This window comes from Puma concolor, chromosome E4 (assembly GCF_028749965.1).
Source record: "Puma concolor isolate L17-30 chromosome E4, mPumCon1.1.hap2, whole genome shotgun sequence".
Classification (NCBI taxonomy): domain Eukaryota; kingdom Metazoa; phylum Chordata; class Mammalia; order Carnivora; family Felidae; genus Puma; species Puma concolor.
This window is the reverse complement of record NC_141683.1, coordinates 67,406,886-67,423,308: the sequence shown is the minus strand read 5'-3', so window position 1 is coordinate 67,423,308 and position 16,423 is coordinate 67,406,886. Positions and strand designations below refer to the sequence as shown.

General features: G+C 43.3%; 1 protein-coding gene across 16 annotated transcripts in view; it reads right to left on the bottom strand.

The window, feature by feature from the left end:
* Window positions 1-16,423, bottom strand: part of CDC42BPA (CDC42 binding protein kinase alpha) — a 321,738-nt gene that overhangs the window by 197,994 nt on the left and 107,321 nt on the right. For all 16 annotated transcript variants that reach the window (XM_086694399.1, XM_086694385.1, XM_086694392.1 and 13 more), the window contains one exon: window positions 9,863-9,958. In XM_086694399.1, the coding sequence (XP_086550525.1) occupies window positions 9,863-9,958 (96 nt within the window). The remainder of the gene's footprint in view (window positions 1-9,862; window positions 9,959-16,423) is intronic.

The window sequence follows — 16,423 nt, the reverse complement described above, 5'->3', positions numbered from 1 at the left end:
ATCAGGATTTTTCCATCCCAAACCTGGAGAAAACCCCAGAGGATAAAAAGGCAAAAAGGTTCCTACATCAAAGGCTTTCCTGCCTCGACAGTGCGCAGTAGCTGTTCTCACTACCCCAGGCTCCTCAGGCCCGAGCATAACCATCGACCAGAAAACTGCTGAGAAACATTCGTGTCAACATTTTTGCCACCCACGGTCACCTTCAAAGTCCAGGCTCCCTGTGCCAGCCTATCGCCTACTTTCACCCATAATCCGCTCTGTCCTTCCTCTTAATAAACCCCATGGATCCCTTTCCTTCAGCCTCTCCATGTGCCTTACTGGACCTCTTCTATGATAAAGACACCTCCTTGAGACGGCATACAAAATTATGAATACACAGGGGGCCTTGGTGGCTCAGATCGTGGAGCGTCCGGCTCTTGGTTTCGGTTCAGGTCGCGATCCCGGGGTTGTGGGGTCGAGCCTCGCATCAGGTTCCACGCTGAGCATGGCACCTGCTTGGGATTCTCTCGCTCTCTCAAGGAAAATTTTTTAAAAATTATAGTACCTAATTATTCCTAGTTTCCCTTTCCTGCGGCCTGCTAAACAGAGTTCTGGCTCTGTCTGCTCGTATACTCTTCCCCTACCTTGCCCTCAGAGGTCAATTCACTGTTTCTAAGACAGAATTCAGCAACTGGAGAGAGCAATGAGCAGAAAACACAAAAGAAAATTCGCAAGAGAAAAGCGATGAGTTGAAAATGAACTATGCTCGCAGTCGGGTTTTGGTATCAGGGAGACAAGATGCGTTAGAAACGGCCAATAAAAGCCTCACATAGGAAAAAAAGCTCCTTTTGTCCGTAACACATACCAGCAGATCTCTCCAAGGGCTGCCCAGTCGTTCTTTTACGTGTTCCCTTTTGTTCAGGACAACATTCAACTGAATCACCAAGGTCCTGCTGCATCTACTTCCTACTGAATCTCCATGGAGTCCATCCACTTCCAGCCCCACCCACTTCCCCAATCCCCATCCAGGCCCCTGGCCTGTCTTGATGACATTAAGCTTACAGGTTTAGGGACAAAGTAAACAGCTTTCTATTTGATATATTATTCTGTAAATGACTTTGTTGCGAACGGAAGACAGAATACAGAACAAGAGGGGAACACACAAGCTCATGCACAATTCCACAGCGAGGAAACACCCACTGGGTGCGCCCATCACAGCCCCCAACTGAGCCTCCACAGTGAGTAAGGGCTCCTGCCTTGACGGAATTTACAATCTAAAGTTGAAAAAAACACAAATCAGTGGGCAACTTCAGCATCATGCAAATACCGTGACAGAAATAAGTGGAGGGTATTGCTGTAGGCCCTTTAAGGAAAAGAACCTGACTTTGAATCCCGTTCATTCATTCATTTGTCTAAAATGTCTTTTTGTACAAGGTGTGAAAACTATTCTCTTCAAGAGTCAATTATCGAAAACAAGTAATTAAATATCCATTCTTTCTTGTAATTAGATTGAAACGTCTCCTTACCATAATTTAGGATGTGAAATACACTTGGATCTGCTCTTGGGCCTCTATCCTGCTAAGGTTGTCTATTAACATGTCAGTATCATATGGCTCTCAGTGAGTAATTAGTAAAGTTTAATATCTGATAGAACAACTTCCTACTCATAAACTATCTTTAAAATAGTACCCAATATGGCCAAGATGCCTTTAAACAAGTTTAAGAAAAATACAGACTGAGAGGTGATGCTCGTAAGATAGGTCAAGGAGATAATAATCCTAGCATAAAGGGCCCCCACCAGGGGTCAAGAAGAGGGCAAGCAATCCAGCAAAACTAGGCTGAGGCTATATTAACCACTAATTTGCCGAAGAGGAAGCACAATTAGCCAAATGACACACGGTCACAACCAGAGCAACAACGAAATCCATTTTGCACCAAGCAGGGAGTTGAAACGACACTGCTTTCTTGGGGTTGACACACTGCAACTCTTCGGGAAAGTAACTTCCTGTACTTACTGAAATGTAAAAGGTGCGTACCCCTGGGCCTGGTATTCCCACTTTTAGGAATACGGTCAATGAAAATAAGAACTCCAATATGTCGGGCATATGGACAAGTATATCTACCTCACGGCACTTTGATAACTGCAACAAGTCAGAAACAATACGAATAGTGACCAACAAGGAAACCATTAAACGGATCCATCCAACATGTCCATTCTGTGGAGCAGTATACAGTCGCCAAAAAGAATAATTAAATATATATGCCCATGGGATCACTGAAGGACAAGAGCAAGCTGCAGAGTAACACGTACTTGGTTCTTACATTTCTAGACCTCTGTATTGTAGAGGGGAAAGAGCACTGCAGTTGACCAGTGATGTCAAGTTCTGCAACGGGCCAAAGGTGATGGACCCAAAGTCAAAGGCAAATAGCTCATCCACACTGAGAGGAAGAATGAGAACAGGTACAAATGCGAGTAAATCTACACAGATACAGGGGAGGTGAAAGGGAACTCTCATGCTGAGACTAGAGCATGGCAAGTGGCAAGTTCATGCTTGAGTGACCAGTGCTTTCACTGTCTCCATGAAGTAGGAGTCCCAGTCTGCGGGCACAGGGTTTTCTAGATAAGGTCCCTGTAGCAGACACAGGGATCACAGCTGCTGTCCCTGCCTTATGGCTGTGTAATCAGAGGCGTAAGAAGTTAAACGATTTGCCCAAACATACCCTGGGTGGGCGGAAAACCAGAGCTCAGGGTTCTTGATCCTGAGATCAGCTTCTTTGTACTCAAAAGAGTCATCGATAAAAAAACGGACTACACCCATGACATAAAGAATATGTGCAGGGCGCCAGAATACTAAAAAAGAAATTAAAGACACAGACGGAGTCTCTAGCAATCTTTCATCCCTCCAAAATAAACAGACCACTAGGCATGGCCAAAGCACACCATAGGATTTCCAACTCCGAATTTCTTAAAAAAAAAAAACAAAAAAACAAAAAACTTCATCTCAAATCTTGTGCTTATAAGAAACTGCATTCCAAAGAAACAATGCTACAACGTGTGAAAGCATACAATAAATGAACTGTGTTCCGGAGAAAGAATGTCTCCTAGAACAGATATGCTTGTGGAAGTTTCCTTGGGGAGAAGAGGAAGTCTGTTTAGTCATCCTGCTCTCAGAGACATTCGCAGTTAATCCTGGAGCCCACCCTGCACTCATCCTTCCGTGCCTTTTTCTAACAATTTCTATCTTCAGCACAAACTGGTTTCCTGTAAAGAGTCTGGAGTTCGTATGACTAATCATCATCTAACATTTAAATGCCTCTCATCCTGTAAACAGTTGACAAATGCTAATTCAAGAAGCAGAATTTTTGTTTTAAATATTTCCCTGACTGTTTTTCCCCCTCCAGGATAAAAGAACTAAACAGGAAACAGCGGACAAGGAGGTATGAAGAAGACACAAATTTCACGGATTCATAATATTCTAAATGACATCCAAGTGATAAGAATTGCATGTGACAGTGTTGATGCAACTAAGCAGGTTTGTGTTTAAGGAGTTTTTTTTAAAAAAAGGGTCTAATCACATTTTGATATCATTCATTAAGTTACGCCAACTTATCTGAAGCAAATAAAACACATATATGCTATGACGCTATATAATTTTTTCATCAATTGGCCGTAGACATATTTGAGCAGGTTATATGTGAGACTGATGGCTTTCTTGAATCACACAGCACTATAGACCAGGTTCCTTATGTGGCTACCTCCGGGCTAACAGTTATTTTGGAAAAGAACTGTATAATAAAATTTCCTTTTTGGTATCTAAGACTAGGTTTGCCAACATTTCTAAATGATTTTATTTTCTAATATTTTATAAATATTCAAAAGAAAGTCTTTGATGATAACCAAGGTAATTTAGGACTTGTACTCTCGAGACTAACCCAGCACAAGCTTCCTCTCAGCTAAGAAAAGTTACACTGTAACTTTTATTCTAAAACTATATTTTCTATAAATTAAGGGCTGATATATATAGGCTATTTCTCACCGAGAAATTAATAAGTGATGTATATATGTGTGTGTGTGTGTGTGTGTGTGTGTGTGTGTATAAACTATTTCTCACTGAGATATTTCTCACCAAGAAATGAAAAAACAATTCTAACGTCAAAAGCAAAGGACACATAGAAGACTAACCTCAGAGGAGACAGAATAAGTCAGGCTTTTTGTCAATGAAAATGAGGCAAAATGTTGCTATACAAGATTGGGTATTTGGACACTCCGGTTCTGTATCTAAAAACTTCTATGTTTATAACGAAATACAGAGTTTTAAGCAATCCCTGAATCCACAGTGTTGCGCCTATCTGTAACAGAAAGCATGGTCATTGGTGGGTTTATTATCGAAAAGCGTTCAAAAATCCATCATGATGAACTGCTGTTAAGTTTGCTAACCAAATACTTGGTATGTGTTTACTCTTAGAAATTTTGCCGACAAATCTGTGTAGATTATATTTGCACTGACACGCTCATTGTGAAAATTTCACAGAAGTATGGCTAAATCAAGTCAAATATAATCCCACTCAATTTAACAGAACTAACATATGCAAAGCTCTCCACCAAGACTTTTAAACAATTCTGACTAAAGCCCACAATAATAAATACGATTTATATGACGGTTCAATACGTATCATACAAGAAATAAATGTCACGAAACAATAATTCCTCTTACTGCCTGCACTCTGTCATTTCCTATTTTATTTAATTTTTTTAAATGCTGGTTGTAACCCTTCCATTGATTTTATGATCCACCAATGGGTCACAATCTGAAGTTTGAAACACACTATTCCATTCTGCAAGCGCATAAGGGATATAAAGACAAGATCTGGCCTAAATCAGACGAGCTCTGTGACTACTAAATTACACAAACTTTTAATTATATTTTTGAAGATAGCAGGGTTCATGTCACTTAAGTCAAAGGTGTATATATACATATGTTACTCGGATAACGACAGCACTAAGAAAGAAGGTAACGCTAAAATGAAATGAGAAAGATGAATTCAAACCGGGAATTCTGGAAACGACTTTTAACACACAGAATCTGAGAACAATCTTGCAGTATTAACTGGACTTCACCGGGACGAGGGGAGAACGGGCACTAGGACGAAAGGTACCAGGGACAAGGGCCATAAAGGCACAAAGTAGAATACAGATGGCCAAGAGAGGCACTATTCCACTGAGGCAGAAAACCAGGGTTTGTGGGTGGGCACGGTATTTCCGGTTTATCTTTTCTCTCCGACCGCCACGGTGCAGCTGACGTCACTGCGAACCATCTCCCTCCACCTCAACCCACTCCCCCTTCATTAGACCCAATGGGGCAGAGTCTCCATCTCTCTCTCTCGCTCTGTCTGCAGGAGTCTTCTCCGTGCTGGGTCCCCTGTCTCTGTCCTCTCCAGGCGAACCCTCCTCGCTTACAAGCACTAGGCAGTCATTCTCGTCTACTACTTGTATTCGCTGTGATCTACGACGAGGAGGGGGCCGCCCATCTTTTCCCGTAAAGGGCCAGACAGTAACCACTTCCGCTTGTAGGCCAAGAGGAAAAATCAAGATATATAATAAGATAGAAAACCAATCTCCACACATTTTTGTTAGTACAAGTCAAAATAAAATAACTGAGTGTGAGTTTTGTGATACAGGTGTACTAATAGAAAAATGGAATTCTTTATGTGGCGGAGGGGGGTGTAACAGTTTGCTTAATTGGGGCTCAGAGTCAGTGTTCCTCATCATCCGGATCTAAAGCTAACGGCCCTCTGCAAATGCTGATCTGTAACGAGAGGCTCGTATGTCATCTGTGAAAATGTCTTCACAAAGATGGCTACTGGTATCAATTCATGAGCAGATGATTAAGTTTTATTTTCTTGAGAAAGATGGAGAGCACGTGGGAGAGGGCAGAGAAAAAGAGGGAGATGGAGAATCCCAAGCAGGCTCCGTGCTGCCAGCACAGAGCCCGACGTGGGGCTTGAACTCATGAGCCACGAGAACATAACCTGGGCCAAAACCAAGAGTCGGACGCTTGACCGACGGAGCCACCAGGCGCCCCTCGTGAGCGTATAACTTTAACTGAGCATGCTCCTCACTTGGAAGGCCTTTGCAGAACGCTCTGGGACTGTTCTGCTACTTGTGTTGAAGCAAGTCATTACACCGCAGATTAATCACTTCTAACTAAAGGTCAGGTGAAGTTCTCAATTGCCGATAAGCGGGTTTTAAACTCGAGGCAGCTCCTTAGCACTTAAATCAAATCCCCAAAACTGGTCCTAACTGCAGCTGGAGCTCAAAAGGTCTATTTGATACAAATTTATGTGGAAACGGAGACCTCGTTTCTTTTTACTTTCGACAGCATGAGAATTAGATAAAGCAGCTTGACATTACCTGTGATTCAAACAACGTTAAATGTCAAAATGACGGCCCCGTAGTGTAAGTTTTACGTGTAAGTGCTGGGTTGTCTTATAATTTGGGGTTAAATTTATTCTAAAACATGTCAAGTCTACAGGAGAAACGCATTTCAAAGCTATTCAATATTCTCTAATAATGGCTGAGGGTGGGGCTTTTGTTCAGAAATGTTTCAATCTTGCCCTCTGCCACAAAGTGTTAACACCGCAAAAGCACTCAACGTTATGTACAGCAGGTGGGGACACGCGGCTGTGGCTTCTGACAAAAATTCACGAACACGGTAACCGTTGTTTCCGTGACACTGAATAAAGTTGACCGGGGATATTACTGGTTCAGTAACAAACGACAGATTCAAATATTTGCTGCCAGCTACCTGCCGATTAAGACGACAAAGGACGTCCACGGGCTTTAGGTGCCTGATATCTTACATTATGTGTCAATCTGTCCACACACATTTTTACCGCTCTCCACCGCAATGCATCTTAGCAGAGAACATTCAGGTTGTACCAAATTAGCATCTTCTCGACTTCTCCGAAAATACTATGGACTATAATTATTCCACACAAACTATTAACAAAGGCCGATTCGTCAGGGACTTCAAACTCAGCCCCGACGCCTCAACTAACAACAACAGAGCACAATCTGTAACCTCTTTCAACTCAAGAGCCAAAACCAACCACTCAAAATCGTTTCCAGGTTTTCAAATCAACCACTGATGCTGTTCCCACTGCCCCCCATTCTTTAAGCAACTGTTCTCACCAAGGCTAACGGTCTGAGGCAAGTTCATTTTCTGTGAGCACGTCTCTCTGCGGCCACACACCTGATTTAATTAACCTGACGCTGGTAAGTGGCTTTCCTGCCTGCCTGACAAATGAGCCATCAGGAACTCCCTATGGTTGCTGCATCCTTTTCATGTTTCATTTCTGTGCCGAAATTCTGCGGTGAAAAGGTATTGTTTTATATTTGGCGACCTTCCTGACGGCTGCCTTCCTGTGGGCTGGGAATGCCGCGATCCGAGCTCAGAGCTCCCTGTGCAACATGGACACCCGCATTCTAGCAGGACAGCGGTGGTGTGAGGCCCGGTCACACTGGGCTGCCGTTTGGGTCGTTAACAATCTCATCCGCACTCCGCTTGCCTGAAAAGCACGGTACATAAAGTTTGCACGTGCATTCTTCCCGACAGGAATCATAAAATGTCACCGTACAGCGATACGTATTGTGTTAGAAATGCTATCAAGTTAGGGCGCCCGGGGGGCTCGGTTGGTTAAGCGTCCGACTTCGGCTCAGGTCGTGATCTCACGGTTCGTGGGTTCGAGCCCCGCATCGGGCTCTGTGCTGACAGCTCGGAGCCTGGAGCCTGCTTCAGATTCTGTGTCTCCCTCTCTCTCTGCCCCTCCCCTGCTTCCGCTGTCTCCCTCACTCTTTCAAAAATAAACAGACGTTAAAAAAGAAGAAAGGCTATCAAGTTATAACCGTCACTGTGATTTGAAGGCTGCCAAGCAGCTGTGCAAAGCGTCGCGACTCACGTGTACATACGTGTCACCGTGCCGGCTGTCCCAAGAGGCCAACTCCTCTGCCCTTGTAGTGCAAAAGCAGCCACTGACAACATACAGACCGGCAGGCATGGCTGCGTTCCAACAGAACTTTATGGACACTGAATTGTGAACTTTATGGAACATTCACGGGTCACAAAATATTCTTCTTTTGACTTTGTTTCAAGTATTTAAAAATGTAAAAACAATTCTTAGCTTGCAGGCTGTACAGAAGTAAGTAGGGGGCCAAATTTGAGCCACAGGCCGTAGTTCGCTGAAAATTGATCCACAAGAGGAAGAACCCCAAGATGGGTAGTGCTACCGGCCCTCAGGAGCACCTGACTGACAGGTCTAACCCACTAAATGGATCACATGACAATTCAAAGCCAGTATGTGCAAATTAAACTAACCACCCTCCCCCTCCTCTACTTTCTCCTTCCCAAATATGCTTCCCAACTCGATTCGTCAACTACTAAGCACTGAATCCCACAAGTCAGGCCCTGGAACACGAGGAATCGTTCACACTGTCCCTTTTAAAGCCCCTCTTGAAATCAGACTGAAGTCCCAGCTCCCCAGCTGGCTCTCCACTCGAAGCCCCACTGTACACCCTCTCCCCTTCCCTACTGTGATCACCCTGGCTTCCTCCCTTCCTCAGACGCCCCTCATCCCCTCTTACCACAAACTTTCCACGGCCCTAAAACCACAGTGTTCACGCCTGGCTCCGTGAGAGACGCCTGAGCGATGGTGGGGGAAGGCAGCAGGAAGGAGCTAAGAGACCGGTCGAGGCAGTCCCATTTCTGTCGTCCAGGCTCTCAGACACAATGCCATTTTTAAAAATACACAAGAGTTGCAGACCAAAATACCCCATGATTTGGGAAACGTGGCTGACTTCTTATCCGTGACACGTCAGGTGCCACGTGCTGGGACTCTCTCATCTGTCCCCGCCCCTCCCCCCTCCATCGAGCCGCTCCACCCGGCACATTTGTGTTCACCACGCCCTCCCTGCCTCTTCTCCCTTCTTGGTTCAGCTCATTGACATTCGTCTCTGAAGGCTCCTCACTGACTTCACGCCTGGGAATGAATGTTCTACTTTCTTCATCTGGAATGAATGTTACACTTTCTCAGCTAAGCCTGAGGATATTACTTACTTGGCTTTGGACTGATCATCCGGAACAGTAAGAAAAGAGATCCTTTGTCTCTTACCACTGAATCTCCGGGATCTAGAGGGCAGTGCCTAGCACACGGCACACGTCCCATAAATGTCCATCACGAGAACAAGGCTTCGTACTAATTTTTAGACCCTGGGCCCCAGTGTTGTGTGTGGCACTCGGCAGGGACTCGACACGTGTGCTAAAAAAACAACAAACCGTGAGACAAAAACTGGGGCCAGGAAACGAAGAGCCTGGAACGGCAGGCCCAGGGGTCGTACGTGGGGGCGAGCGGCCACCATCATCTCGTTCAGTCTTCACTCAGCTTCCCGTTTTCCTCCACGCTCATTCCCGATCTCTTCTGCCACGTGGCTCGGGATGCGCACATAAAAGCAGATGAGCCCGGATGTGAAATGCGGCTCCGCTTAAAGTGGCACGTGGCCACTTTGCAAAATGTGTAAAATTCCAAGTAGTAAAAGAATACCACAGATCAAATATATTGGGAGAATCGTGAAAAGAGAAAATCCTGAGCACTTTTTCTAGAATTTAAATGTCTGGATTTAGTATCGACTTGCCTATTACAGAGCATAAAAGATTCCAGTGGAAAGGTACCAAATTACCCGGGGGGGGGGGAGGAGGACAATTTACATGCTGTGAAATTCAGTGGTATTCTAAATAATAACTACATTTAAATAACGCTTGAAAGAAACTAATGCTAAATTCTGCTGATAAAAATTAAGACTATTGAAACATATAAAAGTGGTTCTTACTAAGTTATTGTCATCCTGGAAAGCATAATGCAGGGTTGTAATCCATTTATTATCTCCATTCACTAACACGTCCCTTTCTTCACGAAAACATGCTGTCTGAAAAGGAAAAACAAACACTTTTTTAATCAGAGGACACGTCACGTAAAACTAGGCAATATATTATACAAACAATTGCTTAAGATGTTTGTTATGCTTTCCGTCCTGGAAAAGAAGTACATCCAATATTCCAGGACTTTTCTACAGGTCAAGCACCCTCAGAAAGTGAGCAGCAGGAATGATACCCTGAAAACATTCTCTCTTGAAAACTCCTGCTGTAGTTCCAAACAACCAGAAAAGTGCACAGATTCATTTCACAACCACGGCCCATTTAGGTAATATAAACGGTAACATTTTGCCATCTTTACTTCTGTTCTTTTTAATTTTAAGGACATGAAATATAAGTAAGTGGTAATCTTCCTCCTTTCACCCTGCCCCACCCTCCTCCCTTGATAAAATGACTCATCCATAGTGTATGTTATATTCTCCCCATCATATGCTTGGATCACACGTGTACGTGTCCAAAATCAACAGAATTGCTTTGCATTTGAAAATTTCCCATGAATGCTATCATTTGATCTTTCCTTCTGCAACTCAATTACTTCTTGTTCAATGATGGCTATTTTCCTTTCAACGGCTGTGACATTCCGTCGTTTGAATCTTCCGGAATTTATTCACGCAAACCCCCAACCAGGACAACACAGTTACCTCCGATTTTGTTATTACGATGTTGCAATGAACATATTTGTGCTAGTGTGCAAGAATCTCTCTAGGGTATACACTTAGAGGTCGAAATGCTACCCAGAAGCATTTTCAACTTTACCAGACAGAGCCAATTTTCTCTGCTACGTCTGTGCTGATTACTACCCTCTCCCCGGTGTAGAAATCTCCCCTATTCCCCACATCCTCAACTGCATTTGACATTAAAAGGCTTTGAAATGTGTCAATACAATGGGTGTAAATCCATATGTCACCGCTCTTTTCTTTAACGTATTCCTAATTACCCATACAGATAAACAGCTTTACGTACGCTTACTGGATAACCGAACTTTCTCTTTGTTCATTCCCCTTTGTCCATTTCCTGTAACGGACTGTTTTTTCCTTTTTGATTTATAAAAGTTTTAGCTTATTGTGAGACTGTATTTCCAGTATTATAAAGGTAGAACCTCAGAAATGTGGTTTTATATGGTTTTTATGTGGTTTTATATGATACATTATAATTCTATAATGTTTGTCTATTTTTGAGAGAGAGAACACGAGTGGGGAGTGGCAGAGAGAGAGAGGGAGACACAGAATCCAAAGCAGGCTCCAAGCTCCGAGCTGTCGGCACAGAGCCTGACGTGGGGCGTGAACCCACAAACCGTGGATCATGACCTGGGCTAAAGTCGGACGTTTAACCAACTGAGCCACCCAGGTGCCCCGAAAATCTATCATCTTTAGTTTTAATTTTAAAAAACCACCACACCGGAAAGTTCAAAAAGAACCGAAGGCTGAAAGTAAAATCTCAATCTGCTGAGTCACACCCTTTCGGTGTCACGCGCCTAGAACTCTGTGCGGTGTCTTCTTAGAAAATCTGTGTCCCTCTGTGTGAACACACGTGTGCACGTGAAAACATGCAACATTCACGTGGTACCTCGCCTCCCCTACTTTTTCTTTTCTTTACGCAAATCAGGCCACAGTGCTCTGCAAGTTATTGTTTTTTCAAGTAACGATACACCCAAACAGTTTTCCAAACCAGTACGCAGGCACCTCCTTCCTGGCTGCATACTCCACGCACACTGAAAGACCATCACGGTATTCTACCTAGAGGAGGTGCTTACTTACTGATTTCCCAAAAGATAAATTCAGCCACGACACACAAAACAATTAACATTACCTAATCGAGTACCCTAATTCTTTCCATGTATTTCCATAAAATTCTATTTGCTCAAACAAAACTTCCAAAGCCATGCGTGAAATAGCACCAGAGAAAATTTTAAAAATCATTAAACCAAATACATGGGCAGTTTTACCTGCCGTTTCGATTACTAAGGTCCACACGATGCTCTGGTTCACTTTAGAGGGAAAACAGAACCACCTGACACACTCATTGCTACGTTCTGTTTCAGAATTTGCGTGACTACAATTACAGTCTGAGAGAGAGAGAGAGGTAAGGACTGTCGGAGCCCAGAAGACTCCTTTCTCCTGACCATCTTGTTAGGACAGCTTTCCGGAATCTCAAAGACATTCCAGCTAACTTCTAAAACACGTTTGATAGGCGACTCCAAAGCAAATCAAGCTCCAAAGACTATTTGTCAACAGATGAAACTTCAGTATATTCTAATCTATTCTGAACTGTTCCATGAAAAAACAGTTTTTAAAAATATAAAATAAACTACGACCCAGAACTTCAAACACATACAAGAGAAGAGAGTAAAACCACCTCTTCCCCACAATATACTCATCAACCAATGTCAGCAACTATGTCATTGTTCCATCCATACCCTTTTACCCCCTCACCCTTGTCACCACCCTCCCTCCATGGAAATGCATGTGTGTGCACATGTACACACACACACACACACACACACACACACACACACACACACACAGAGAGCGTTTTTTGAAGCAAACCTCAGATACCATATGATTTTATCCGTAAGTATTTAGGTATTAAACTAGTCCTATTAATGCCTCAGATACTGAGTTTAGATGTAGAACACAGTCTCCTTTTTTGCCCCAGTAGGTCACATTGTCCTCAGCTGTCACAACTGGGGTGGGGGTGGTTAGGACAATCGCACGGGAAGAGGCCGGGGATGCTGCTACGCATCCTACAATGCACAGGACAGCTTATGCCCCAAGGAATTATCCAGTCCCAATGTCGCAGTCACTGCGGAGAAGCCCTGTTCTCAACCCATATTAGCCAAACCATGATGCATGTGTTACCTCAGGCTTCGTGAAGTTCTAACAAGGACTCCACGTGCATAAATAGGTGGGGATCCGCTACTGAGGAGTTTAATCTGAGGAGTGGATAAATTTTAGTCTGCACAACATGAAAATCCCGCCATGTAAAAATGATCCTTGAATCCCTTCACAACCTCAGTACACAAACTAAAGCACCACAGAAGCCAACAGCAGCGTGGCGGACCATGAGCATCTGATCCCGTCTCGTTCTTATTTACGCCGCACGTGCTTCTGAGGTGTGGTGAGTCGCTCTGATGCGCTGTCTTCTCACATTCTGAATCTTCTCTCTGCCAGCCGCACGTAGTCAGATGTGCTAAAATGACTGAATGTGTTGATAATTTGATTCCACCTTACTGAGAATTCACACTTTGACTAAACTCGCTATTCCAAGGTATACGTATAAAGATTTTGACTACAGCACAGTTCAAGAGAGTAAAAAGATAGTAAAATGTGGACATAATCTAAATGGCCATCAATGTTTGTTTTTTTTTTTAATGTTTTTATTTATTTTTGAGAAGAGAGAGACAGAGCATGAGCAGGGGAGGGGAGAGAGAAAAAGGGAGACACAGAATCGGAAGCAGGCTCCGGGCTCCGAGCTGTCAGCACAGAGCCCGACGCGGGGCTCAAAATCACAAACCATGAGGTCATGACCTAAGCCAAAGTTGGACGCCCAACCAAGTGAGCCACCCAGGTGCCCCGGCCATCAATGTTTAAAAAAAAAACAATCAAACTACTAAAAAATATATCCATTTAGTATAATGAGACGATTTAACAGGCTGAGATAAATGTATAAATATGGAAATAGAAAAATCCAACATATGTATTATTAAATGATAAAAGCAACGTGAAAAATCAGTCTTTTAGTATGAGTCCATTATAATAAAACTTTCCATTAAGGACAAATATGAAACTCTTAATAATGGTTTACTTTGAATAGAAAGATTAGACACTGGAAGAAGGAAAGGGACCTTTCATATTTTTACTTCTTACTTTTTTTACTTCTTTACTTTTTACTTTTCTGTCATGCTTACTTTTTTTTTAATGTAGGTGGCAGATCAGGAAATAAGGCAGATCAAATCCAATGGCCTCAATTCATGAATATCACTATTACTGGCACCTGTCGTTATGAAAATAATAAAGGAATAACAACAGTAACAAAAATAATAAGGCAAGTGGCATAAACCGGTACCATCACCGTTCAACCAAGATACATTATTCCTCTGTGACACAGAGATCATTATCATCTTCTGTAATCAGCAAGACGACAAAACCCTGGAAAGGACTAACTCCAATGGAGAGCATTTCTGTCAACTATTTCACACCTTCCAGTGAAATGAGTGAGGACACCTCCTATAAAGCACTGAATAACTGTGAAGAGAAGGTAACATTTACAGAACATATTGGAAGAAGTTCAGGGACTGTTGACAAAGTCTGTAGATGATGAATGAGCAGAGACAGCGATCTCTGAACATAAGACGTTAGCAATTATTCAGCTGTCCAGAAAGATAGAGGGTGTCCCACTAATTACGTATTTGTTATGCACCTTAAATGGAAATAAATACAGCCAGTAGGTTGGAGGTAAATCTTTGAAAACTTATTTTGTTTCACTTCATTTCATTTCATTTCAGAGACAGCGAGCAGGCATGCGAGCAGGGACAGAGGCAGAGGGAGAGAGAAAATTTTAAGCAGGCTCCATGCTTGGCACGTAGCCCGATGTGGGGCTCAATCCCACGACCCTGGAATCATGCATGACCTGAGCCAAAATTAAGAGTCGGACACTCAACTACTGAGCCACCCAGGCACCCCTGAAAAACTGGTCTGAAACATCAACAATGCACAGGTTAAGAATCAAGACACGTTGCTGCTCAACTGTAAATTGTCAAGCATTATGAGTGGCCCAGTTTCCCAAAGCTGGAGAGGTCATGGTCAGAGTAGCGGTTTTTTTTTTTTTTAACATTTGTTTAAAAAAGGACTTAATAATTCAAGCACAGAAATACAATTCCACTCTAGTTCAAAATGAATCTCTCTTTAAGAATTTCAGTGTAGGGGTGCCTGGGTGTCTCATTCAGTTAAGCATCTGACTTTTGGCTCAGGTCATGATCTCATGGTTCATGAGTTCAAGCCCCAAGTCAGGCTCTGTGCAGACAGCTCGGAGCCTGGAGTCTGCTTTGGATTCTGTGTCTCCCTCGCTCTCTGCCCCTCCCCTGCTCATGTTCTGTCTCTGTCTCTCAAAAATAAATGTTTAAAAAAAATTTAATAAAAAATTTTTTTTTAATTTCAATGTAGAATTTCTTTAATGCAAGTTTCAAATAGTTCCTTTAGAATACTGAATCTGCCTTGTATCCTTGAAGTAAAACCCACCCATCATTGGTATATGCACAAGTCTTTTTATATATTGCTGAATTCTATTTGCTGACATTTTGCTAAAGACGTTTTTATCTATGTTCATGAGGCATTTTGGTCTTTAATTTCTTTGTGTGGTCCCTGTCTGGCTTTCCTATCCGAGTAATACTGACTTCCCAGAGTAAGTGCTGTTCCTCAGGCCCCACGGTCCACCTCCTTCTCTCTGCCTTCCAGTGTCTTCTTGTACTTGTTTTATATATAATGTCCAAGGCCTCGAAGACTGTACTTAAGGGGAGGGATAGGAAGAAATACATTTATTCCATCTTGCCCCAGGAAGAAAATATACTAACATTTCTTAATTCAACAAAATTATATTTACTTCCCAATTATTCCTTGTTTTATCTTCCATTTGGGCCACTTCTTCCAGTCAAAGGTGGATCAAAGGCAACCCAGTGACCTTCCTCCCCGGCACACCAACTTCAAAGAAAAGAGTGCAGACCTTAACTCCGTTTTTCACAACTCCAACGCCAAAACACTAAACTGACTATAAATGATTTCCTCGAAACAATTAGAACACGCTTATTTACTATTTCTTACTAGTAAGACCTGTAGCGCCAGCCGCTGCCAATGCCGCCAGCATCTCTGGCTGCAGAAACTCTACTGTCCGGAGGCCACGTCCTTCAGGGGATGGCCCATAGTTGGTGACCGAATACGGCAGGTACGAAAAGGCCAGCCCTCTGGCCTCACGTGGGGCTCCGCGGGACCGCTTCTGCTCCACAGACAGCCTGACTTCTCCCCGAAAACATTTCACCCCCTTTCCCTCCCGTCGGTCCCCATCTCAGAAGAATGCCCTAATTCAATCTCCGTGTTCACCACCTGGAAAGTCCAACCAGCGACAATAAGGCAACTCGGTGTTAGGGAGATTCGAAAGTAAAGACCGAAGTTACTGAATGTAACGGACACTGGCGCATACGCCAGAAAGAGACACAAGCGTCGCCAAATGCTTTTCTCAGCGGTTACTGTCCCGGGGAGAGGGGCTGCGTGGAGTGGGGCGTGGTCAAAGAAGACTTCAGCTCCATCTGTAATGCGTTAGTGTTTGTTTTACAAATAACGTATCTGTATTTTGCTTCTGTAGTTTGCATGTGTGTCCCCCCCCCCCCCCCCCCCCAGGACACACATAGAAAATAAGACTGAAAGCAACAACTTCCCCGGAACGTTAGTGATTAATTCCAGGTGGTG